Genomic DNA, 25349 nt, shown 5'->3' on the forward strand with positions numbered 1-25349 from the left:
AGATACTAGGTCATCAGGTTGTCCCACGTGGGGCTCCCAGTCTCAATCCCCATTTTCCAAATGAGGTCACTGAGGCCCAGAGAAGTGAAGTGACTTGCCCACAGTCACACAGCTGGCAAGCGGCGGAGCCGGGATTAGAACCCCCGACCTCGGACTCCCAAGCCGCCGAGCCACGCTGCTTCTAGGAAGGCTCGCTGCCCCCCTTTTCCCGTCCCCCAACCCTTGGCCTGGAGCCCTGAGCAGGTCAGTTGCGTCCACGGCGTCTCAGCCCCGTCCTCCCGGCTCTCGCCCCGCAGGGCCCGACCACCGGCCACCTGCTGCCCCGGACCGGACCCCGACTCTCCGCCGGCATGGACGTCCTGGCGGCCTCCCCGTCCCCCGGAGCGGCGCTCCCGGACGGTCCCCCCGGGACCCTGGGCAGCCTGGTGCGGGAGCCTGAGCCCGGGAAAGCCGTACCCAATCACCTCCTGGAATCAAGTAGGTGGTCCCACCCCGGCGACCCTCCGGCTGTCGGGCCCGCTCACGCCTGCGCCGGACACTCGCCACGGTGACCGGCCCGGGAAGAGGGAGAGATCGATCGGTCAGTCCGTCAGCTGGGGGACGACGACGACGTCGCAGAAATCAGTCAGCCAGTAGGTGGGGAGGATCAAGCGGTCATTAATAAGTGGGAAAGATCAAGCCATCAGTCAGAAATCATAATGTTGGTATTAGTAAGCGCTTCCTATGTGCAGAGCACTGTTCTAAGCGCTGGGGGAGATACAGGGTCACCGGATTGTCCCACGTGACGCTCACAGTCTTCATCCCTATTTGACAGATGAGGTCACTGAGGCCCAGAGAAGTGAAGTGACATAATAATAATAATAATGTTGGTATTTGTTAAGCGCTTACTATGTGCAGAGCACTGTTCTAAGCGCTGGGGGGATACAAGGTGATCAGGTTGTCCCACGTGGGGCTCACAGTTTTAATCCCCATTTTACAGCTGAGGCCACTGAGGCCCAGAGAAGTGAAGTGACTGGCCCACGGTCACAGGGCTGACCAGTGGCAGAGCCGGGAGTCGAACCCATGACCTCTGACTCCGAAGCCCGGGCTCTTTCCACTGAGCCGCGCTGCTTCCCAAGTAGGAAGTAGGAAGAATCAGTCAATCAGTCAATCAATAAGTGGGAAGGATCGATCAGTAATAATAATGATGATGGTATCTGTGAAGCGCTTACTATGTGCCGGGCACCGTGGTGGGTACAAGCACATCGGGTTGGACACCGTCCCTGTCCCCCGTGGAATTCGCAGTCTCAGCTCAGTGGAAAGAGCGCAGGCTAGGGAGTCAGAGGTCACGGGTTCTAATAATAATAATAATAATAATAATAATGTTGGTATTTGTTAAGTGCTTACTATGTGCAGAGCACTGTTCTAAGCGCTGGGGTAGACACAGGGCCATCAGGTGGTTCCACGTGAGGCTCCCGGTCTTCATCCCCATTTTCCAGATGAGGTCACTGAGGCACAGAGAAGGGAAAGGACTCGCCCACAGTCACCCAGCTGACAAGTGGCAGAGCGGGGATTCGAACCCATGACCTGTGACTCCCAAGCCCGGGCTCTTGCCACTGAGCCGTGCTGCGAACGGGAGTCAGTCAGGAGTGATTGACAGATGCTGGGTGAGGGAGCCAGCGTGGATGAATGATAGATTGTGGGTGCGAAATCCGCCAGGAATTACCGACAGATGGTGGGTAGAGGAGCCAGCGCGGAATGAATGATAGATTGTGGGTGCGAAATCCGCCGGGAATGACCGACAGATGGTGAGTAGAGGAGCCAGCGGGACAGGAATGATCGATGCAACAGTAGGTATGATAATAATAATAATAACTAATAATGATGGTGTTTGTGAAGCGCTTACTATGTGCCAGGCACTGTACTAAGCGCTGGGGTGGATACATGCAGATGGGGTTGAACACCGTCCCTTGTCCCACATGGGGCTCCCAGTCTCAATCCCCACTTGACAGATGAAGGAACTGAGGCCCAGAGAAGTGACGTGCCTTGCCCAAGATCACGCAGCAGACAAGTGGCGGAAGCAGAATCCATGACTTTATGACTCCCAGGCCCGGGCTCTATCCAGTATGCGGCGTGGCTCAGTGGAAAGAGCCCGGGCTTGGGAGTCAGAGGTCACGGGTTCGAATCCCCGCTCTGCCACTTGGCAGTTGTGGGACTGAGGGCAAGTCACGTCGCTTCTCTGGGCCTCAGTGACCTCATCTGTCAAATGGGGATGAAGACTGTGAGCCTCATGTGGGACAACCTGATTACCCTGCATCCCCCCCAGCGCCTAGAACAGTGCTTGGCACCTAGTAAGCGCTTAACAAATACCAAGATTATTCTTATTACGTCGTGGGATGCGGCCAGCCAGGAATGATTGTCCGATGGCGAGTGCAGGGTCAGCCGGGAATCACTGACTGGTCCCGGGAGCCGTCCGGGAATGATTGATGGATTCATTCGTTGTCAGTCGCATTTTTTGAGTGCTTACTGTGTGCAAAGCACTGTCCTAAGCGCTTGGGAGAGGACAATATAACAACAGACACATTCCTGCCCACAGCAAGCTCACAGACGGATAGCAGGTGTGGGAGCCATTCAGACCGGAATGATTGACAGATGGAGGGTAGAGGAACTAACTGAAGCAGCAGTGGAAAGAGCCCGGGCTTCGGAGTCAGAGGTCATGGGTTCGACTCCCGGCTCGGCCACTTGTCAGCTGCGTGACTGTGGGCGAGTCGCTTCACGTCTCTGGGCCTCAGTGACCTCATCTGGAAAATGGGGATTAACTGGGAGCCTCGCGTGGGTCGACCCGATGACCCCGCATCTCCCCCAGCGCTTAGAACAGTGCTCTGCACGTAGTAAGCGCTTAACAAATACCACCATTATTAACTAACAAGCCAGAAATGATTGACAGAATGGCAGGCACGGGAGTCAGCGAGTCGGGAATGATTGACAGAATGGGAAGTGCAGGAGTCAGATATGATTGACAGATAGAGGGTTAGAGGAGCCAGCAAGCCGAGAATGATTGACGGGATGACGGGTGCGGGAAGTCACTTAACTCTTCGGTGCCTCGGTTACCTCATCTGTAAAATGGGGATGAAGACCGTGAGCCTCCCGTGGGACGACCCGATGACCCTGTATCTCCCCCAGCGCTTAGAACGGTGCTCGGCACATAGTAAGCGCTTAATAAATAGCAACGAGCCAGTCGGGAATGATCAATAATAATAATAGCGATGGTGTTTGTTAAGCGCTTACGACGTGCCAGACACTATACTAAGCACTGAAGTGGATCCCAGCAAATCGGGTCGGACACAGTCCCTCGTCCCACGAGGAGCTCACAGTCTCAATCCCCATTTTCCAGCTGAGGGAACTGAGGCCAGAGAAGTGAAGTGTCTTGCCCAAAGCCACACAGCCCACAGATTAGAACCCAGAACCTTCTGACTCTCAGTCGGGCGCTCTATCTGCTAGGCCGTGGGGCCTCTGGCGGTTGTGACGGGCATCCCCGATTAGACCGTGCGCCCGCCAAAGGGCGGGGACCGTCTCTATCCGTTACCGATTTGTCCGTTCCAAGCGCTCAGTCCAGTGCTCTGCACATAGTAAGCGCTCAATAAATACTATTGAATGAATGAATGAATAGTGAGCGCTCAGTAAATACTATTGAATGAATCCAGGAATGATAGACAGGTGTGAGGCTGGGACGGACACCACCCGGACCGGTCGGGAAGCAAGGACTCTGCCGGCCCGAGTGGACGCGCCTGGGGGCACTGAGTTCCTCACCCGGGCAGCCGCATCCAGCCTGCTTTCCCGTGGCGTGAACTTTTCCCGTGACGCTCAATTTCATTTCCCGCTGTTTATTTCCGCACCGTTCATCCATTCGTTCATTCAGTCGCGTTTATTGAGCGCTTACTGTGTGCAGAGCACTGGACTGAGCGCTTGGAATGGACAATCGGGCCACCGATAGAGACCATCCCTGCCCGACGACGGGCTCAGGGTATAAAAGGGGGAGATAGCAAAACAAAACAAGTAGTCAGGCATCGGTAATAATAATAATAATGGTATTTGTTAAGCGCTTACTATGTGCAGAGCACTGTTCTAAGCGCTAGGGTAGATGCAGGGTATTTTAATGAATGGTACATCGCCTCGATTCTATTTAGCCGCCATCGTTTCTACGAGACGTCCTTCCCCTCGACTCTATCTGTCGCCATCGTTCCCGTCCGCCCGTCTCCCCCGATCGGACCGTGAGCCCGTCAACGGGCAGGGGGCGTCTCTATCTGTTGCCGACTTGTCCATTCCAAGCGCTTAGTCCGGTGCTCTGCACAGAGTGAGCGCTCAATAAATACTATTGAGTGAATGAATGAAAGGGTAATCAGGTCGTCCCACGTGAGGCTCGCAGTTAATTCCCATTTTCCAGATGAGGTCACTGAGGCCCAGAGAAGCCAAGTGACTCGCCCACGGTCACCCAGCTGCCGGGTGGCAGAGCCGGGATTCGAACCCATGACCTCGGCCTCCCAAGCCCGGGCTCTTTCCATTGAGCCGGGACCATCAACAGGAATAGAATCATGGATAGATACACATCATTAATAAATAGGGCGATAGATGATATATACAAATATACGTAAGCGCCGTGGGGAGGGGAAGGGGGTAGAGCAGAGGGCGGGAGAAGGGGGAATGGGGAGGGGAGGAGGAGCGGAGGGAGAGGGAGGGCTCAGTCCGGGAAGGCTTCCCGGAGGAGGCGAGCTCTCGGGAGGGCTTTGAAGAGGGGAAGAGAGGGAGTCTGGCGGAGGCGAGGAGGGAGGGCGTCCGGGACGGCGGGGGGACGCGGGCCGGGGGTCGGCGGCGGGACGGGCGAGACCGGGGGACGGCGAGGGGGCGGGCGGCCGGTGGAGAGAGAGAAGGGAGGAGAGGTAGGAAGGGGGCGAGGGGACGGACGGCCTCGAAGCCCAGGGTGAGAAGTTTTTGTTCCGTACGGAGGTCGACGGGCAACCCCTGGAGGTGTTTAAGAAGGGGAGTGACGGGCCCGGAGCCTCGCTGCACGAAGATGAGCCGGGCGGCGGAGCGAAGAATAGACCGGAGCGGGGAGAGACGGGAGGAAGGGAGGTCTGGGAGGAGACTGATGCAATAATCCTTGCAATAATTCTTCCCCTCGCCGCCTTTCAGAGGTTTACGCACAACTCCAGAAGAACCAGCTCATAGAGGCCACACCTGGAATCCTGCACTTCGGAGGCTACCGAGTCAACAGACACCACCAGCAGACTCTGGTAAGATGGAAGCCAGGCATTTACCGGGCGCTTACTGTGTGCCCAGCGCTGTACTAAGCGCTTGGGAGAGGACGGTAGAACGTTGTGGAGAGAAGCAGCGGGGCTCGGTGGAAAGAGCCCGGGCTTGGGAGTCAGAGGTCATGGGTTCGAATCCCAGCTCCGCCACTCGGCAGCTGGGTGACTGTGGGCGAGTCACTTCGCTTCTCTGGGCCTCGGTTCCCACATCTGGAAAACGGGGATGAAGACTGGGAGCCCCACGAGGGACAGTCTGATGACCCCGTATCTACCCGAGCACATAGTAAGCGCTTAACGAATACCAACATTATTATTACGGCGGACACGTGCCTTGCCCACGACGAGCTGACAGTCTAGAGCCACTTGTCGTCTGAGTGGCTGTGGGCAGGTCGCTTCCCTTCTCGGTGCCTCAGTTCCCTCATCTGTCAAACGGGGATGAACTGTGAGCCTCACGGGGGACGACCCGATGACCCCGTATCTCCCCCAGCGCTTAGAACGGTGCTCTGCACATTGGAAGCGCTTAACAAATACCGACATTATTATTCTTATTATTAGAGGGGGAGACAGACATGAATAGAAATCAATAAATGAGGGACGTGGACATGAGCGATGTGGGGTTGGGAGGGGGGATGGAGAAAGGGAGCGGGTCGGGGCGACGCGGAGGGGAGTGGGAGAAGAGAAAAGGGGGGGCGGCTCAGTTATGGAGTGCTTACTGTGTGCGGGGCACTGTACTAAGCGCTGAGGTTGATACAAGTTAATCAAGTTGGCCCCAGTCCCTGTCATTCATTCATTCAATCGTATTTATTGAGCGCCTACTAGGTGCAGGGCACTGTACTAAGCGCTTGGAACGAACGAGTCGGCAACAGATAGAGACGGTCCCTGCCCTTTGACGGGCTCACGGTCTGATCGACTGTCTCACGTGGGGCTGTCGCTCTTAATCCCCATTTGACAGATGAGGAAACTGAGGCACAGAGAAGTGAAGCGACTCGCCCGAGGACACAGAGCAGACGAGCGGCAGAGCCGGGATGAGAACCCAGGTCCTTCTGACTCCCGGGCTTCGGCCACTAAGCCACCCTGCCTAGGACAGTGCTCCGCGCTCCGTAAGCGCTCAATAAATATGGACGTACTGCTTCTTCGGGCCCTCTGGGGCCCCCGGGGGAGTGTGTGGGTGGTGGTGGGTTGCAGAGAAGCGGCGTGGCTCAGTGGAAAGAGCCCGGGCCTGGGAGTCAAAGGTCACGAGTTCTAATCCTGCCTCCGCCGCTTGTCAGCGGGGTGACTTTGGGCAAAGTCACTTCACTTCTCTGGGCCTCAGTTGCCTCCTCTGTAAAATGGGGAGGAAGACTGTGAGCCCCACGTGGGACAACCTGATCACCTTGTATCCCCCCAGCGCTTAGAACAGTGCTTTGCACATAGTAAGCGCTTAGCAAATACCACAGTTGATCTAATCCCGCCTCCGCCGCTTGTCAGCTGTGTGACTTTGGGCAAAGGCGCTTCACCTCTCTGTGCCTCAGTTGCCTCCTCTGTAAAACGGGGGTGAAAACTGTGAGCCCCACGTGGGACAACCTGATCGCCTTGTATCCTCCCCCAGCGCTTAGAACAGTGCTTTGCACATAGTAAGCGCTTAACAAATACCGTCATCATCATCATCATCATCATCATCATGTGAAAGTGTTGTTTGTGTGCCCGATTAGACCGTGAGCCCGTCAGAGGGCAGGGACCGTCTCTATCTGTTACCGATTTGTGCACTCCAAGCGCTTAGTACAGCGCTCTGCACATAGTAAGCGCTCAATAAATACTATTGAATGAATGGATGTATATGGGGAGGGATGTGCGTGCCTGTGAGCACCCGCCTTCATCGCTGTGGGCCTAGCAGCATGTGGATAGAACCCGGGCCCGGGAGTCAGAAGGACCTGGGTTCTAATCCCGGCGCCGCCGCTTGCCTGCTGCGTGACCTTGGGCGAGTCGCTTCACTTCCCTGGGCCTCAGTTCCCCCATCTGGAAAACGGGGGACTGAGACTGCGAGCCCCACGTGGGACGGGGACTGGGTCCAACCCCATTTGCTTGTATCCGCCCCAGTGCTTAGTCCAGCGCCTGGCCCGTAGTAAGCGCTTAACAGATACCATCATCATCATGTAGCTTGGCGTAGTGGATAGGGCCAGGGCCTGGGACTCAGCAGGCCCTGGGTTCGAATCCTGCTCCACCACCTGCCTGCTGTGTGGCCTCGGGCAAGTCATTTCATTTCTCTGAGCCTCAGCTCCCTCATCTGTCAAATGGGGAATTGAGAGTGTGAGCCCCAAGGGGGACGGGGACCGGGTCCAACCGTTATTCTACTCTTAATAATAATGTCGGTATTTGTTAAGCGCTTCCTCTGTGCAGAGCACCGTTCTAAGCGCCGGGGGAGATACAGGGTCGTCAGGTCGTCCCACGTGAGGCCCCCGGTTAATCCCCGTTTTCCAGATGAGGGCACTGAGGCCCGGAGAAGTGAAGTGACTCGCCCACAGTCCCCCAGCTGCCAAGGGGCAGAGCCGGGATTCGAACTCATGACCTCCGATTCCCAAGCCCGTGCTCTTTCCACTGAGCCACGCTGCTTCTCTCTCTCCCAAGCGTTTAGAACACTGCTTGGCCCACGGTGAGCGCTCAATAAATACGACCGAATGAACGAACCCGAGGTGCTTGTATCCACCGCGTGGCTCAGTGGAAAGAGCCCGGGCTTGGGAGTCGGGGGTCGTGGGTTCTAATCCCGCTTCTGCCACTTGTCAGCCGTGTGACTTGGGGCGAGTCACTTCACTCCTCTGGGCCTCAGTTCCCTCATGTGGAAAATGGGGATGAAGTCTGGGAGCCCTACGTGGGCCACCCTGAAGCAGCGTGGCTCAGTGGGAAGAGCCCGGGCTTGGGAGTCAGAGGTCATGGGTTCGAATCCCGGCACTGCCACTTGTCAGCTGGGTGACCGTGGGCGAGTCACTTCACTTCTCTGGGCCTCAGTGACCTCATCTGGAAAATGGGGCTGAAGACCGTGAGCCCCACGGGGGACGACCTGATTCCCCTGTGTCTACCCCAGCGCTTAGAACGGTGCTCTGCACATAGTAAGCGCTTAACAAATACCAACGTTATTATTATTATTATTTATTGAGTGCTTACTGAGTGCGGAGCACTGTCGTAAGCACTTGGGCGAGTGCATTAGAACAGTGTAAGAGACACAATCCCTGCCCACAACGAGCTTACAGTCTGGAGCCGGGCTTATGAGCTTAAGCTCTGCGGGGGCGAGAGGGGACGAATAAAGGGACCAAATCCAAGCTCAAGAACAACGCAGAAGGGAATGAGGGAAGAGGCAGGTCCCGCTTGCCGGGTAAGGAAATCATCCTCCCGATTTCCTCCTCGCTCCGGGCCGGCCAGGAGCCTGGCCGCGATCCAGCCGGCCCCAAAGCCAGACGTCGCTCGGGTTGATTCCAGAACCGGCGGACGCTTCCTTGGATCGGCCCCCGGGGCCAATTACGATTCCGTCGGCTCCCGGAATCTCATTCTCCTTAAGATGCGCCCAACGTGGAGCCGTCGCATCGGCTTCACCGTCGGGTCATTCATTCATTCATTCATTCAATAGTATTTATTGAGCGCTTACTATGTGCAGAGCACCGTACTAAGCGCTTGGGACGAACAAGTCGGCAACAGATAGAGACGGTCCCTGCCGTCTGACGGGCTTACGGTCTGATCGGGGGAGACGGACGGACGAGAACGATGGCACTAAACAGCGTCGAGGGGAAGAACATCTCGTAAAAACCGATGGCGACTAAATAGAATCGAGGCGATGTACAATTCATTAACAAAATAAATAGGGTAACGAAAATACATACAGTCGAGCGGACGAGTACGGCGCCGTGGGGATGGGAAGGGAGAGGTGGAGGAGCGGAGGGAAAAGGGGAAAATGAGGCTTTAGCTGCGGAGAGGTAAAGGGGGAATGGCAGAGGGAGTAGAGGGGGACGAGGAGCTCGGTCTGGGAAGGCCTCTCGGAGGAGGTGATTTTTAAGTAGGGTTTCGAAGAGGGAAAGAGAATCGGTTTGGCGGAGGTGAGGAGGGAGGGCCTTCCGGGACCGCGGGAGGACGCGGACCCGGGGGTCGACGGCGGGATAGGCGAGACCGAGGGACGGTGAGGAGGCGGGCGGCGGAGGAGCGGAGCGTGCGGGGTGGGCGGTAGAAAGAGAGAAGGGAGGAGAGGTGGGAAGGGGCGAGGTGACGGAGAGCCTCGAAGCCTAGAGTGAGGAGTTTCTGTTTGGAGCGGAGGTCGATAGGCAACCGCCGGAGTTGTTTAAGAAGGGGAGTGACGGGCCCAGATCGTTTCTGCGGGAAGATGAGCCGGCCAGCGGGTCGTGCTGGGATTCCTCCGGCCAGGTGCCACTTCAAGAGAAGCAGCGTGGCTCAGTGGAAAGAGCACGGGCTTTGGAGTCGGAGGTCATGGGTTCGAATCCCAGCTCTGCCTCTTGTCAGCTGTGTGACTCTGGGCAAGTCACTTCACTTCTCTGGGCCTCGGTTCCCTCATCTGTAAAATGGGGATGAAGACCGTGAGCCTCCCGTGGGACAACCTGATTCCCCTGTGTCTACCCCAGCGCTTAGAACAGTGGTCTGCACATAGTAAGCGCTTAACAGATACCAACATTATTACTTCATTCGGTCATGCATTCGGTCCTATTTATTGAGCGCCTGCTGTGTGCTGAGCACTGTTGGCTCAGTGGAAAGAGCACGGGCTTGAGATTCAGAAATAATGGGTTCGAATCCCGACTCCGCCGCTTTTCAGCCGCGTGACCGTGGGCAAGTCACTTCGCTTCTCTGGGCCTCAGTTACTGCATCTGCAAAATGGGGATCAAGACTGTGAGCCCCACGTGGGACAACCTGATTACCCTGTATCTACCCCAGCGCTTAGAACAGTGCTCGGCACATAGTAAGCGCTTAACAAATACCAACTTGATTATATTAAAGGCTTGGGAAAGAACAAGGTAACGATAAACAGACACGTTCCCTGCCCACGACGAGCTTACAGTCTAGACTGGGGGAGGCAGATATTACTTTAAATAAAGAAATGACAGATCTGGACATAAGTGGGGTGGGGCTGGGGGGGAGGGTGGTAAATAAAGGGAGCGAGTCGGGATGACGCGGAAGGGAGTGGGAGAAGAGGAAATAATAACAATGGTATTTGTTAAGCGCTTACTATGAGCAGAGCACTGTTCTAAGCGCTGGGGGAGATACAGGGGAATCGGGTTGTCCCACATGGGGCTCACGGTCTTCATCCTCATTTTCCAGATGAGGTCACTGAGGCACAGAGAAGCGAAGTGACTTGCCCGAGGTCACACAGCCGGCACGTGGCAGAGCCGGGATTCGAACCCATGACCGCAGACTCCCAAGCCCTAGCTCTTTCCACGGAGCCACGCTGCGGGGAAGGCCTCTTGGAGGAGATAATAATGAATAATTATGGTATCCGTTAAGCGCTTACTATGTGAGAGGCACTGTACTAAACGCTGGGGTGGATAGAAGCAAATTGGGTTGGACACAGTCCCTGTCCCAAGTGGGGCTCACAGTCTCCATCCCCATTTCATAGATGAGGTGACTGAGGCACAGAGCATGAAGCGACTTGCCCCAGGGACACACAGCCGACAAGCGGCGGAGCCTGGATTAGAACCCATGACTTCCGATAAGGCTTTGAAGCCGGGGAGAGTCACTGCGCACCGAGCTGAGCGCTGGGACAGAGCCATGATTAGCAGAGTGGACTCTGACACTCCTCCACATCTGTGTGGGTTAGGGAGAGCGGGACGTCTATCTCGCTTTTTCAAAGGAGGAACTAATAATAATAATAATAACGTTGGTATTCGTTAAGCGCTTCCTATGTGCAGAGCACCGTTCTAAGCGCTGGGGGAGACACAGGGGAATCGGGATGTCCCACGTGGGGCTCCCGGTCTTCATCCCCATTTTACAGATGAGGGAACTGAGGCACAGAGAAGTGAAGTGACTCGCCCAAGGTCACACCACAGGTCAGTAATGATGCCAGGACCTGAACCCAGGTCTCCCGACCTCCAGCTCCCACGCTTTTCCTTTTTTAAATGGTATTTGTGACGCGCTTGCTGTGTGCCAGGCACTGTGCTGAGCACTGGGGTAGATACAAGGTTGATACGGTCCCTGTCCCACCTGGGGCTCACATTCTTCATCTCCATTTTACAGGTAATAATAATAACTGTGGCATTTGTTAGGCGCTTACTATGTGCCAGGCACTGTTCTATGCGCTGGGGGAGATACAGGGTCATCAGGTTGGACACAGTCCCGTCCCACGTGGAGCTCACAATCTCCATCCCCATTTTACAGAGGAGGTCACTGAGGCCCAGAGAAGTTAAGTGACTCGCCCCAGGTCGCACAGCAGACGTGTGGCAGAGCCGGGATTCGAACCCATGGCCCCTGACTCCCAGGCCTGCGCTCTTTCCACTGAGCCATGTTCCTTCTCATAAGGTAATCGAGGCCCGGAGAAACCACGCCCCTTTCCACTAGGCCTTTCCACTGCGGATTCTCCCCATTTGACAGGTGAGGAAACCGAGGCTCGGAGAGGTGAAGTGACTGGCCCGAGGTCTCAAAGCAGGCAAGCGGCAGAGCCGGGATTAGAACCCAGGTCTTCTGACTCCCGGCTCCAGGCTCGTTTCACACTGGCAACCGAGTCCGGTCAACGAGAGGTTAGAGGAGCAGTTCAGCTAGAGAAGCAGCGTGGTCTAATGGCTGGGCCTGGGCGTCAGGAGGACCCGGGTTCTAATTCTGCTCCACTACCTGTCAGCTGGGTGACCTTGAGCGCGTCACTTCACCGCTCTGTGCCTCAGTTATCTCTGTGAGAATGAGGATGAAGACGCTGAGCCCCATGCGGGATACGGACAGTGTCCGACCTGATTAGCCACCTACTGCCTCAGAGAAGCAGCCCGGGCTTTGGAGTCGGAGGTCATGGGTTCGAATCCCCGCTCCGCCACCTGTCAGCTGGGTGACTGTGGGCGAGTCACTTCGCTCCTCTGGGCCTCGGTTCCCTCATCTGTAAAATGGGGATTAAGACCGTGAGCCCCACGTGGGACAACCTGATTCCCTTGCGTCTACCCCAGCGCTTAGAACGGTGCTCGGCACGTAGTAAGCGCTTAACAAATACCGACATTATTACCTCAGTGCTTAGAACAGTGCCTGGCACACAGCCATAAAGAAAAAATAGCAAGACGTAATGGAATTGACTGAGATAGCAGCGGGATCTCGTGGAAAGATCCTGAGCCTGGGCCTGGGAGTCAGTGGGCAAGACGGTTGCTGGACGTGTGACCTTGGGCAACTCACTTTACTTCTCGGTGCCTCTGTTCTTGTTTTCTCCCTCCCACGTAGACTCTGAACCCCATGTGGGTTGGGGAGAGCGGGACGTTTATCTCGCTTTTTCAGAGGAGGAAACCGGGAGAAGTTCATTCATTCAATAGTATTTATTGAGCGCTCACTCGGTGCAGAGCACCGGACTAAGCGCTTGGAATGGACAGATCGGTAACAGATAGAGACGGTCCCCGCCCTCCGACGGGCTCACGGTCTAATCGGGGGAGACGGACGGACGAGAACGATGGCGATGAATAGAATCGAGGGGAAGAATAATAATAATGTTGGTATTTGTTAAGCGCTTACTAGGTGCCGAGCACTGTTCTAAGCGCTGGGGTAGACACAGGGAAGAACATCTCAATAAAACAATAGCAAATAAATAGAATCAGGGTGATGTACATCTCATTAACAAAATGAATAGGGTGATGAAGATATAGACAGTTGGACGGACGAGTACAGTGCGGAGGGGATGGGACGGGTGGGGGGTTGCCCAAGGTCACACCACAGGTCAGTAATGATGCCAGGACCTGAACCCAGGTCTCCCGACCTCCAGCCCCCACGCTTTTTTTTTTCTAATGGTGTTTGTTTGTATCTTTCATTCATTCAGTGGTATTAATTGAGCGCTTACTATGTGCAGAGCAGTGTACGAAGCGCTCGGAAGCTACAATTTGGCAATAAATAGAGTCAATCCCTGCCCAACAGTGGGCTCACAGTCTGGAAGGGGGAGTCAGACGGCGAAACGAAAAAGTAGTCAGGCATCAGTACCATCAAAATAGAGAAATAGAATCATAGATGGATACACATCATTAATGAAATAGGCTAATAAATGATATATACAAATATACGCAAGTGCCGTGGGGAGGGGAAGGGGGTAGAGCAGAGGGTGGGAGAAGGGGGAATGGGGAGGGGAGGAGGAGCGGAGGGAGAGGGAGGGTTCAGTCCGGGAATAATGATGTTGGTATTTACTAAGCGCTTACTCTGTGCAGAGCACTGTTCTAAGCACTGGGGTAGATACAGGGTCATCAGGTTGTCCCAGGTGAGGCTCCCAGTCTTCATCCCCGTTTTACAGATGAGGTCACTGAGGCACAGAGAATTCATTCATTCAATAGTATTTATTGAGCGCTCACTCTGTGCAGAGCACCGGACTAAGCGCTTGGAACGGACACGTCGGCAACAGATAGAGACGCTCCCTGCCCGTTGACGGGCTCACGGTCTGATCGGGGGAGACGGGCGGACGGGAACGATGGCGATAGATAGAGTCGAGGGGAAGAACGTCTCGTAAAAACAATGGCAAATAAATAGAATCAGAGTGATGTACATCTCATTAAACAAAATAAACAAATAAATAGGGTGATAAAGATATATACAGTCCAGCTGACGAGCGCGGTGCAGAGGGGGTGGGACGGGAGAGGGGGAGGAGGAGAGGGAGAGGGGGGAGAAGAGGGTTTAGCTGCGGAGAGGCGAAGGGGGGGAAAAAGGGGGGAGCTCAGTGTGGGAAGGCCTCTCGGAGGAGGTGAGTTTTAAGTAGGGATTCGAAGAGGGGAAGAGAATTAGATGGACGGAGGTGAGGAAGGAGGGCACCGCGGGAGGACGCGGCCCGGGGGTCGACGGCGGGACGGGCGAGACCGGGGGACGGCCAAGAGGCGGGCGGCGGAGGAGCGGAGCGTGCGGGGTGGCCGGTGGAGAGAGAGAAGGGAGGAGAGGTAGGAAGGGGCGAGGTGACGGAGAGCCTCGAAGCCTAGTGAGGAGATTCTGTTTGGAGCGGAGGTCGATGGGCAACCACCGGAGGTGTTTAAGAAGGGGAGTGACGGGCCCAGGGACTTGCCCACAGTCCCACAGCTGACAAGTGGCAGAGCTGGGATTTCGAACCCATGACCTCTGCCTCCCAAGCCAGGGCTCTTTCAGACTCCCAGGTCCAGGCTGGAGCCACTAGGCCACGCTGCTTCAGGTGAACTCTCAGGAGGGCTTTGAAGAGGGGAAGAGAGGGAGTCTGGCGGAGGCGAGGAGGGAGGGCGTCCGGGACGACGGGGGGACGCGGGCCGGGGGTCGACGGCGGGACGGGCGAGACCGGGGGACGGCGAGGGGGCGGGCGGCCGGTGGAGAGAGAGAAGGGAGGAGAGGTAGGAAGGGGGCGAGGGGACGGATGGCCTCGAAGCCCAGGGTGAGAAGTTTTTGTTCCGTGCGGAGGTCGACGGGTAACCCCTGGAGGTGTTTAAGAAGGGGAGTGACGGGCCCGGAGCCTCGCTGCACGAAGAGAATCCGGGAAGCAGAGGGAAGTATCGGCTGAAGTGGGGAGAGACAGGAAGTTGGGAGATTGGCCCAGTGCTTAGAACACTGACTCACGGTAAGCATTTAGCAACTACCATAAAAAAAGAAATAATGTGACGATTATATTCATGCTGGAATTTACTGAGCACCCACTGGGTGACAGTGCATTGTACTGAACGCTTATGCGTGGCTCAGTGGCAAGAACCCGGGCTTGGGAGACAGAGGTCATGGGTTTGAATCCCAGCTCTGCCACTTCATTCAATAGTATTTATTGAGCGCTCACTATGTGCAGAGCACCGGACTAAGCGCTTGGAACGAACAAGTCGGCAACAGAGAGAGACGGTCCGTGCCGTTGGACGGGCTCGCGGTCTGATCGGGGGAGACGGGCGGACGAGAACGATGGCGATAGATAGAGTCGAGGGGAAGGACGTCTCGTAGGGGAAGAACATCTCGTTTGTCAGCTGTGGGACTGTGGGCGAGTCGCTGCACTTCTCTGGGCCTCAGTTACCTCATCTGGAAAATGGGGATTAACTCTGAGGCTCACGAGAGACGACCTGATGACCCTGTATCTACCCCAGCGCTTAGAACAGTGCTCTGTACATAATAAACGCTTTAACAAATACCAACATCATTGTGAAAATTGTAGTCATATTGGTGTTTACCGAGTGCTCCCCGAGTAACAGTGCTTGGGAAGTGTGAGAATCGTAGTCCTGATGGAATTTACTGAGCGCCCACTGGATTCTCTAGGTCAGTGCGTGGCCCTGACTTGCTCCCTTTGTTAATAATAATAATAATAATAATAATAATAATCATGGTATTTGTTAAACGCTTACTATGTCCTAAGCCCTGGGGTAGATACACAGTAATCAGGTTGAACGGAGTCCCTGTTGCACGTGGGGCTCACAGTCCTAATCCCCATTTTCCAGATGAGGTAACAGACATAGAAAAGGGAAATGACCTGCCCAGGATCACACAGCAAAGTGGCGGAGCCGGGATTAGAACCCAGGACCTCTAACTCTCAAACCACGTCGCTTCCCTTTGTTCTTCCCCTGACCCAGCCCGACAGCCCTTGCGTCCCTATCTGTCACTTCTTTATTTACAGTCCAGTCTGTCTCCCCTCCTCTAGACTGTCAGCTCCTTGTGAACTAGAGAAGCAGCGCGGCTCAGTGGCAAGAGCCCGGGCTTGGGAGTCCGAGGTCATGGGTTCGAATGCCGACTCTGCCACTTGTCAGCTGGGTGACTTTGGCCGAGTCACTTCACTTCTCTGGGCTTCAGTTCCCTCATCTCTAAAATGGGGATGAAGACCGTGAGCCCCACGTGGGACAACCTGATGAGCCTGCATCTCCCCCAGCGCTTAGAACAGTGCTCTGCACAGAGTAAGTGCTTAACAAATACCAACATTATTATTATTGTGGGCAGGGAATGTATTTGTTTATTGTTCTATCGTCCCCTCCCTAGCCTTTACTACAGTTCTCTGCACATGGTAAGCGCTCCTTAATCATGACTGAATGAATGAATCACCGAGTGGGTGACCGTGCGCTGTACCGAACGCTGGGGAAGTGTGACCATTGCGGTCGTAAGGGAATTTACTGAGTGTCCGTTAGGTGACAGCGCGCTGTACTGAACGCTTAGGAAGGACAGCCTCCCAATCCGTTGGTCACCAAATCCTGCCACTTCTTCCTAGTCAGCTTCCTAGTCAGCATCCCGACTCTGCCCCCTGTCAGCTGTGTGACTGTGGGCAAGTCACTTCACTTCTCTGGGCCTCAGTTCCCTCATCTGGAAAATGGGGGTGAAGACTGTGAGCGTCACGTGGGACAACCTCATTCCCCTGTATCTCCCCCAGTGCTTAGAACAGCGCTCTGCACGTAGTAAGCGCTTAACCAATGCCAACATTATTATTATTATCCCTAGAATCTGCTCTTTTCTCTCCAAAATGCTACCGCACGGATCAATCCGTAAATCAATGGTATTTACTGAGCGTTTCCAGTGAGCAGATCACGGTACTAAGCGCTTGGCAGAGTAGAGTACGGGAAGCAGCGGGGCTCAGTGGCAAGAGTCCGGGCTTGGGAGTCCGAGGTCATGGGTTCGAATCCCCGGCTCTGCCACTTGTCAGCTGGGTGACCGGGCGAGTCACTTCACTTCTCTGTGCCTCAGTGACCTCATCTGGAAAATGGGGGTTGAGACTGTGAGCCCTATGTCCGAGGCTACGTCGAGGTAAGCGTGGCTTAAGTAGGGAGCGGCGTGGCTCAGTGGAAAGAGCCCGGGCTTGGGAGTCAGAGGTCGTGGGTTCTAATCCCGACTCCTCCACTTGTCAGCTGTGTGATTTTGGGCAAGTCACTTCACTTCTCTGGGCCTCAGTTCCCTCATCTCTAAAATGGGGATGAAGACTGAGAGCCCCAAGTGGGAAAACCTGATGACCTTTCACCTATCCCAGCATTTAGAACAGTGCTTGGCACGTAGTAAATGCTTAACAAATATCATTATCATTATTATTATTATTATGTGAGACAGGGACTGTGTCCAACCCAATTTACTTGCATCCCCCCCAGTGCTTAGAAAAGTGCTTGGCACACCGTGTGGCTCCGTGGAAAGGGCCCGGGCCTGGGAGTCAGAGGTCATGGGTTTGAATCCCGGCTCTGCCACTTGTCAGCTGTGTGACTGTGGGCAGGTCACTTCGCTTCTCTGGGCCTCAGTTCCCTCAACTGCAAAATGGGGATTAAAACTGTGAGCCTCACGTGGGACAACCCGATGACCTTGTATCTTCCCCCAGCACTTAGAACAGTGCTTGGCACATAGTAAGCACTTAACAAATTAACAAATACCAACATTATTATTAACAAATTCCATTACGATTATTATTATGTGGGACGGGGACCATGTACATTCCAATCTGCTTGTGTCCACCCCAGCGCCTAGAACAGTGGCTGGCACGTAGTAAGTACTTAGCAAATACCATAATAATGATAATTATAATATTGATCACACTACCCACCTTCAAAGCCTTATAAAAATCACACCTCCTCCAAGAGGCCTTCCCGGACTAATCTCTCATCTCCCTTATTCGTCCTCCGTACTGCGTTGCCTCAGTCTCTTGAACATTCACCCCTAGCCCCCAGGACTTACATTCATTCATTCAGTAGTATTTATTGAGCGCTTACTATGTGCAGAGCACTGGACTAAGCACTTGGAATGGACAATTCGGCAACAGATAGAGACCGTCCCTGCCCAATTACATCCACTCTAACATCCCCTAGCTCTCATTATTTGATTGCCTGCCTCCGCTAATAGTCTGTAAATAATAATAAGGATGGTATTTGTTAAGCGCTTCCTATGTGCAGAGCACCGTTCTAAGCGCTGGGGGAGATACAGGGTCATCGGGTTGTCCCACGTGGGGCTCACGGTCTTCATCCCCATCTGACAGATGAGGGAACTGAGGCCCAGAGAAGCGAAGTGACTTGCCCACAGTCACACAGCGGACAAGTGACAGAGGCGGGATTCGCACCCATGACCTCTGACTCCCAAGCCCGGGCTCTTTCCACTGAGAATCTCGTGAAGGCAAGGATTGTGTCTACAACTCTTGAGCTTTCAGGGCAGTGCTCTGCACGCAGTAGACTGTCAGCTACTTGAAGGCAGGGATCGTGTCTACTAACTCTGTCGTCTTCTCCCAGGCGCTCAGCACAGTGCTCTGCACACGGTAGACTGGCAGCTCCTTGAGGGCGGGGATCGTGTCTACTAACTCTTACTTTCCCAAGCATTTTGATACAGTGCTCTACACACAGTTAGCGCTCAATAAATAGCCCTACTGAAAGGTCACCTCCTCCAGGAGGCCTTCCCAGACTGAGCCCCCCTTTTCCTCAGCTCCCACTCCCCGTCACCCCAACTCCCTCCCTCTGCTCTACCCGCTCCCCTCAGCACTTATATATATATATATATATATATGTACATACCTATAATTCTATTTATTTATATTAATGCCTGTTTACTTCTTCTGATGTGTACATATTTATAGTTCTATTTATATTAATGCCCGTTTACTTCTTCTGATGTGTACGTATTTATAATTCTATTTATTTATATTGATGCCTGTTTACTTCATCTGATGTGGACATATTTATAATTCTATTAATGCCTGTTTACTTCTCGTGTGTTCATATTTATAATTCTATATTTATTGATATTGATGCCCGTTTACTTGTTTTGATGTCTGTCTCCCCCCTTCTAGAACATAAGCCCGGTGTGGGCAGGGATTGTCTCTCTTTAGTGCCGAGTTGTACTCGTGGCTCAGTGGAAAGAGCCTGGGCTTCGGAGTCAGAGGTCATGGGTTCGAATGCCGGCTCTGCCACTTGTCAGCTGTGTGACTGTGGGCAAGTCACTTAACTTCTCTGGGCCTCAGTGACCTCATCTGTAAAATGGGAATTAACTGTGAGCCCCACGTGGGACGACCTGATTACTCTGTATCTCCCCAAGCGCTTAGAACAGTGCTCTGCGCATAGTAAGCGCTTAACAAATACCAACATTATTATTTCCCAGCGCTTAGTACAGCGCTCTGCACACAGTAAGCGCTCAATAAATAGGATTGAGTGAATGAATGAATGAATGAATGAATGGTGTTAATTGAGTCTGATAACTTCTCTGGACCTCAATTTCCTCATCTGTAAAATGGGGATTAAGACTGTGAGCCCCATGTGGGACAACCCGATTACCCTATGTCTACCCCAGCGCTCAGAACAGTGTTCTGCACATAGTAAGCGCTTAACAAATACCAACATTATTATTGAGTCATCAAATCGGTCGTTCCTATTTCAGAGTTTCAGGGAAGCAGCGTGGCTTAGTGGAAAGATTACGGGTTTGGGAGTTAGAGGTCATGGGTTCGAATGCTGGCTCTGCCATTTGTCAGCTGTGCGACTGTGGACGAGTCACTTCATTCATTCATTCATTCAATAGTATTTATTGAGCGCTTACTATGTGCAGAGCACTGTACTAAGCGCTTGGGATGAACAAGTCGGCAACAGATAGAGACGGTCCCTGCCGTTTGACGGGCTCACGGTCTAATCGGGGGAGACGGACAGACAAGAACAATGGCAGTAAACAGCGTCAAGGGGAAGAACATCTCGTAAAAACCGATGGCAACTAAATAGAATCAAGGCGATGTACAATTCATTAACAAAATAAATAGGGTAACGAAAATATATACAGTTGAGCGGACGGGTACAGTGCTGTGGGGATGGGAAGGGAGAGGTGGAGGAGCAGAGGGAAAAGGGGAAAATGAGGCTTTAGCTGCGGAGAGGTAAAGGGGGGATGGCAGAGGGAGTAGAGGGGGAAGAGGAGCTCAGTCTGGGAAGGCCTCTCGGAGGAGGTGATTTTTAAGTAAGGTTTTGAAGAGGGAAAGAGAATCAGTTTGGCGGAGGTGAGGAGGGAGGGCGTCCCGGGACCGCGGGAGGACGTGACCCAGGGGTCGACGGCGGGATGGGCGAGACCGAGGGACGGCGAGGAGGTGGGCGGCAGAGGAGCGGAGCGTGCGGGGTGGGCGGTAGAAAGAGAGAAGGGAGGAGAGGTAGGAAGGGGCAAGGTGATGGAGAGCCTCGAAGCCTAGAGTGAGGAGTTTTTGTTTGGAGCGGAGGTCGACGGGCAACCACTGGAGTTGTTTAAGAAGGGGAGTGACATGCCCAGATCGTTTCTGCAGGAAGATGAGCCGGGCGGCGGAGTGAAGAATAGACCGGAGCGGGGCGAGAGAGGAGGAAGGGAGGTCAGAGAGAAGGCTGACACGGTAGTCTAGCCGGGATATGACGAGAGCCCGTAATAGTAAGGAAGCCGTTTGGGTGGAGAGGAAAGGGCGGATCTTGGCGATATTGTAGAGGTGAAACCGGCAGGTCTCGGTAACGGATAGGATGCGTGGGGTGAACGAGAGGGACGAGTCAAGGATGACACCGAGATCGCGGGCCTGCGGGACGGGAAGGATGGTCGTGCCATCCACGGTGATGGAGAAGTCTGGGAGCGGACCGGGCTTGGGAGGGAAGATGAGGAGCTCAGTCTTGCTCATGTTGAGTTTTAGGTGGCGGGCAGACATCCAGGTGGAGACGTCCCGGAGGCAGGAGGAGATGCGAGCCTGAAGGGAGGGGGAGAGGACAGGGGCGGAGACTTCACTTCTCTCTGCCTCACCGACCCCGTCTGTAAAATGGGAATTAAGACTGTGCGCCTCACGTGGGACAACCTGATGACCCTGCATCCAGCCCAGTGCTTAAAACAGTGCTCTGCACGTAGTAAGCGCTTAGCAAATACCGACATTATTATCTTCTCGCCCACAGAGCCTGCTGAATATCTCTGAAGACGTCATCAACCTTCTCATCTTACCCCCACAGACGAGATACTTTAGAATCAAGTACATTAAAAAGGTCTGTGTTGTCGACGCCCTATCCTACCTTCCATTTGTAATAATAATCACGACTGTAGTATCTGTTCGACGCTTACGAGGTGCCAAGCAGTGTACCGAGCGCCGGGGAGAGACGAGATCATCGGGTCGGAAACAGTCCGTGACGGGGCTCCCCGTGTAATGGGGAGGTGAGAAAGGGGATCGGATCCCCATTTTGCAGATGCGGAAACTGAGGCACAGAGGAGTGAAGAAGTAGCACGGCTTAGTGGAAAGAGCCGGACCTGGGAGTCAGAAGGACCTGGGTTCTAATCCCGGCTCTGCCGCTTGACTTCTGGGTGACCTAGGGCAAGTCGCTTCACTTCCCTGGGCCTCAGTTCCCTCATCTGCCAAATGGGGATGAAGACTGGGAGCCCCACGCAGGGCAGGGAGTGTGTCCAACCCGATTAGCTTGTAATAATAATTCTACTCTTTGTTAAGTGCTTACTATGTGCCAGGCACTGTACTAAGTGCTGGATCTAGTCCAGGGTTTACCGCATAGTAAGCGCTTAGCAAATACCTTTTTTTTTTTAAAAAAAAAAGAAGCCAAGTGGGTCATGCCCAAGGTCACCCAGCAGCCCGGTGGTGGAACTGGGGTGAGAACCCAGATGCCCTGGTTCCCAGCCCGGCCTGTTTCCCGCCGGGCTGCGTCGCCTCAGCCCCCGGGCCTGGGGAGAAGCGAGGTCGGAGGGCCCAGACACTCTGGTCACCCGCGGCCACCTCCGGCCCCGCTCCCGCCAGCCAGACCGCTGGGCGGTCCAGCCTGGCAGGTTAGGGGACAGCGGGGGTGAACAGCCAGGGTGGACATCTTGGGGGGCGGGCGGGCGGGCGGGGATCCTCCTCCTCCTCCTCCTCCTCTTCTTCCTCCTTCTCCTGCTCCTTGTCCACCTCCTCCTTTTCCTCATCCACCTTCTCCTTTTCCTCCTCCTCCTCCTCCTCCCCTTTCTCCTTCTCCTCTTCTCCCCCTTCCTCATTCTCCTCCTCTTCCTCCTCTCCTCCCTTCTCCTCCTTCTCCTCTTCTTCCTCCACCTTCTTCACCTCCTCCTCCTCTTCCTCCTCCTCCACCTCCTTCTTCTCCTCCTCTTCTCTCCTGCTCTTCCTCATCCTCCTCTTCCTCCACCTACTCTTCCTCCACCTCCTTCACCTCCTCCTCCTCCTCCATCCCCTCCTTCTCCTCCTCCTCCACCTCTTCCTCCTCTTCCTTCACCTCCTCCTCTTCCTCTTCCACTTCCCGTTCCTCTTCCTCCTCCACCTCCTCCTACCTCTCCTGCCTCTTTCTCTTCCTTCTCTTCTTCCTCCTCTCCTCCCTCCTCTTTCCTCCTCCTCTTCTTCCTCTTCCTCTCTCCTCTTCTTCTCCCTCCTCCTCGTCCTCCTCCTTTCCTCCCTCTTCCTCCTCCCTCCTCCTCTAGCAGCTCCGGCACCCCCGGGTCTCTGACCGATGCCCCCCCCCCCCACCCCGCTTGCAGCAGCGACTGGTCCCCGGCTTGTCTCTGTCCGTCCTGGTGGAGTTCATCCCCGACGAGTGGCGCTACTACAACGATTGCATCCGGATCCACTGCCAGGTAACTCTGGGGCCCCCACAACCTCGGGGAACCCACAGCCCCGGGGACCCCAGAGCCCCGGGTCCCCCCTCCTCACAGGCCCCAGGACCCCGCTCCTCACCGGCCCGGGAACCCCACTCCTCACAGGGCCAGGGTCCCCCTTGGCCAGCACCCTGGAGACCCTGCTCCTCACAGCCCCAGGGACCCCCGTCTTCAAAGGCCCGGAGACCCGCCCTCCTCACGGCCCCGGGGACCCCGGCCCCCACAGCCCTGGAGACCCCCTTCCCTCACGGGCCCGGGGACCCTCCCCTTGCAGGCCTGGGAAACCTGCTCCTCACTGACCCGGAGAACCCACCCCTCACAGCCCCAGGGACCCCGCTCCTTGCAGGCCCAGGGATGCCCCTCCTCACAGCTCCGGAGACCCCGCTCCCCACAGCCCCGGGGACCCCCCTCCTCACAGCCCCGGGGACCCCACTTCTTACAAGCCCGGGGACCCCCTTCCTCACACGGCGTGGCTCAGTGGAAAGAGGCCGGGCTTGGGAGTCAGAGGTCATGGGTTTGAATCCCAGCTCTGTCACCTGTCAGCTGGGTGACTGGGCAAGTCACTTCACGTCTCTGTTGCCTCAGTTCCCTCATCTGTAAAATGGGGATGAAGACTGTGAGCCTCACGTGGGACAACCTGATGACCCCGTATCTCCCTTAGTGCTTAGAACAGTGCTCTGCACATAGTAAGCGCTTAACCAATACCAACATTATTATTATTAGCCCTGGAGACCCTGCTTCTTATAGGACCAGAAACCCTGCTCTTCACTGACCCAGGGCTTCTAATAACCTCAGGGACCTCATTCCTTACAGGCCCAAAACCCCCCCGGGGACCCCCCTCCTCACAGCCCCGGTGACCCCGCTTCTTACAGCCCCGGGGACCCCCCTCCTCACAGCCCCGGTGACCCCGCTTCTTACAGCCCCAGGGACCCCCCTCCTCACAGCCCCGGTGACCCCGCTTCTTACAGCCCCGGGGACCCCACCTAAGTTCCCTCCAGTGGGGCGGCGCTGAGGGGAGGGTGTCTGCCGTTGCTCGCAGGGCGAGGACACCTTGGTTGTCCCCATCCACGCCTACCCTGTGCTGGACGGCCTCAACATCCCCTCCTACGTCAGCCTGACCGATGTGCCCCTCGGACAGAGGTGAGTCACCCCAAGCCCCAACCGCCGCTGAGAAGTCGGGGGACGGGGAGCGACGCCGTGGTCGAGGTGGCACGTTTAGGCAGGGAAGACTCCTCAGGTACAGGGATAATAATAATAGTAATGTTGGTATTTGTTAAGCGCTTACTATGTGCCAAGCACCGTTCTAAGCGCTGGAGAAGATACAGGGTCATCAGATTGTCCCACGTAGGGCTCACAGTCTTCATCCCCATTTTACAGATGAGGTCACGGAGACCCAGAGAAGTGAAACGACTTGCCCCAAGTCACACAGCTGACATGTGAGGGAGCCGGGATTAGAACCCATGACCTCTGCCTCCCAGGCCCGGGTTCTTACCACTAAGCCAGGGATGGCGTCTACCAACTCTATTGTCTCTCCCAGGCGCTCAGCACAGTGCTCTGCAAACGGTGGACTGTCAGCTCTTGGAGGGCAGGGATTATGTCTACTAATTCTGCTGTCCTCGCCCAAGCACTCAGCACAGTGCTCTGCACCCCGTAGACCGTCAGCTCCTTGAGAGCAGCGATTGTGTCTACTAACTAGATTGTCCTCTCCCAATAATAATTGTGGTGTTTGTTATCCCGCCTCTGCCGCTTGTCAGCTGTGTGACCGTGGGCAAGTCACTTCACTTCTCTGGGCCTCAGTTACCTCATCTGTCAAATGGGCATTTAGATTGTGAGCCTCACATGGGACAACCTGATGACCCCGTATCTACCCCAGCGCTTAGAACGGTGCTCTGCACATAGTAAGCACTTAACAAATACCAACATTGTTGTTGTTAAGTACTTACTAAGTGCCAAGCGCTGTTTTAAAGCCCTGGGGTTGTTTTTGTCCGTCCGTCTCCCCCGATTAGACCGTGAGCCCGTCACTGGGCAGGGATGGTCTCTCTCTGTTGCCGAATTGTCCGTTCCAAGCGCTTAGTACAGTGCTCTGCACAGAGTAAGCGCTCAATAAATACGATTGAATGAATGAATTTATTTATTTATTGCCATTGTTCTCGTCTGCCCGTCTCCCCCGATCAGACCGTGCGCCCGTCAAACGGCAGGGACCGTCTCTATCTGTTGCCGACTTGTTCATTCCAAGCTCTGCACATAGTAAGCGCTCAATAAATACGAATGAATGAATGAATGAATGAATACTAGATCATCAGGTCCCACCTGGTGCTCATTCATTCATTCTTTCATTCAATTGTATTTCTTGAGCACCTACTGCGTGCAAAGCACTGTCCTGGCTCACAATCTAAGTAGGAGGGAGAACAGGGATTGAATCCCCATTTTGCAGATGAGGGAACTGAGGCC

At 54.8% G+C, this 25349-nt stretch overlaps 1 protein-coding gene across 2 annotated transcripts in view; it reads left to right on the forward strand.

Annotated features, from left to right (window-relative positions):
- Positions 1-304: 304 nt before the first annotated feature.
- Positions 305-25349, forward strand: part of CFAP221 (cilia and flagella associated protein 221) — a 111822-nt gene continuing 86777 nt past the window's right edge. For both annotated transcript variants that reach the window (XM_029071160.2, XM_029071167.2), the window contains exons 1-5: positions 305-477; positions 5170-5270; positions 21215-21301; positions 22782-22877; positions 23938-24038. In XM_029071160.2, the coding sequence (XP_028926993.1) occupies positions 351-477; positions 5170-5270; positions 21215-21301; positions 22782-22877; positions 23938-24038 (512 nt within the window). In that variant the 5' untranslated portion in view covers positions 305-350. The remainder of the gene's footprint in view (positions 478-5169; positions 5271-21214; positions 21302-22781; positions 22878-23937; positions 24039-25349) is intronic.

This window comes from Ornithorhynchus anatinus, chromosome 1 (assembly GCF_004115215.2).
Source record: "Ornithorhynchus anatinus isolate Pmale09 chromosome 1, mOrnAna1.pri.v4, whole genome shotgun sequence".
Taxonomy (NCBI): domain Eukaryota; kingdom Metazoa; phylum Chordata; class Mammalia; order Monotremata; family Ornithorhynchidae; genus Ornithorhynchus; species Ornithorhynchus anatinus.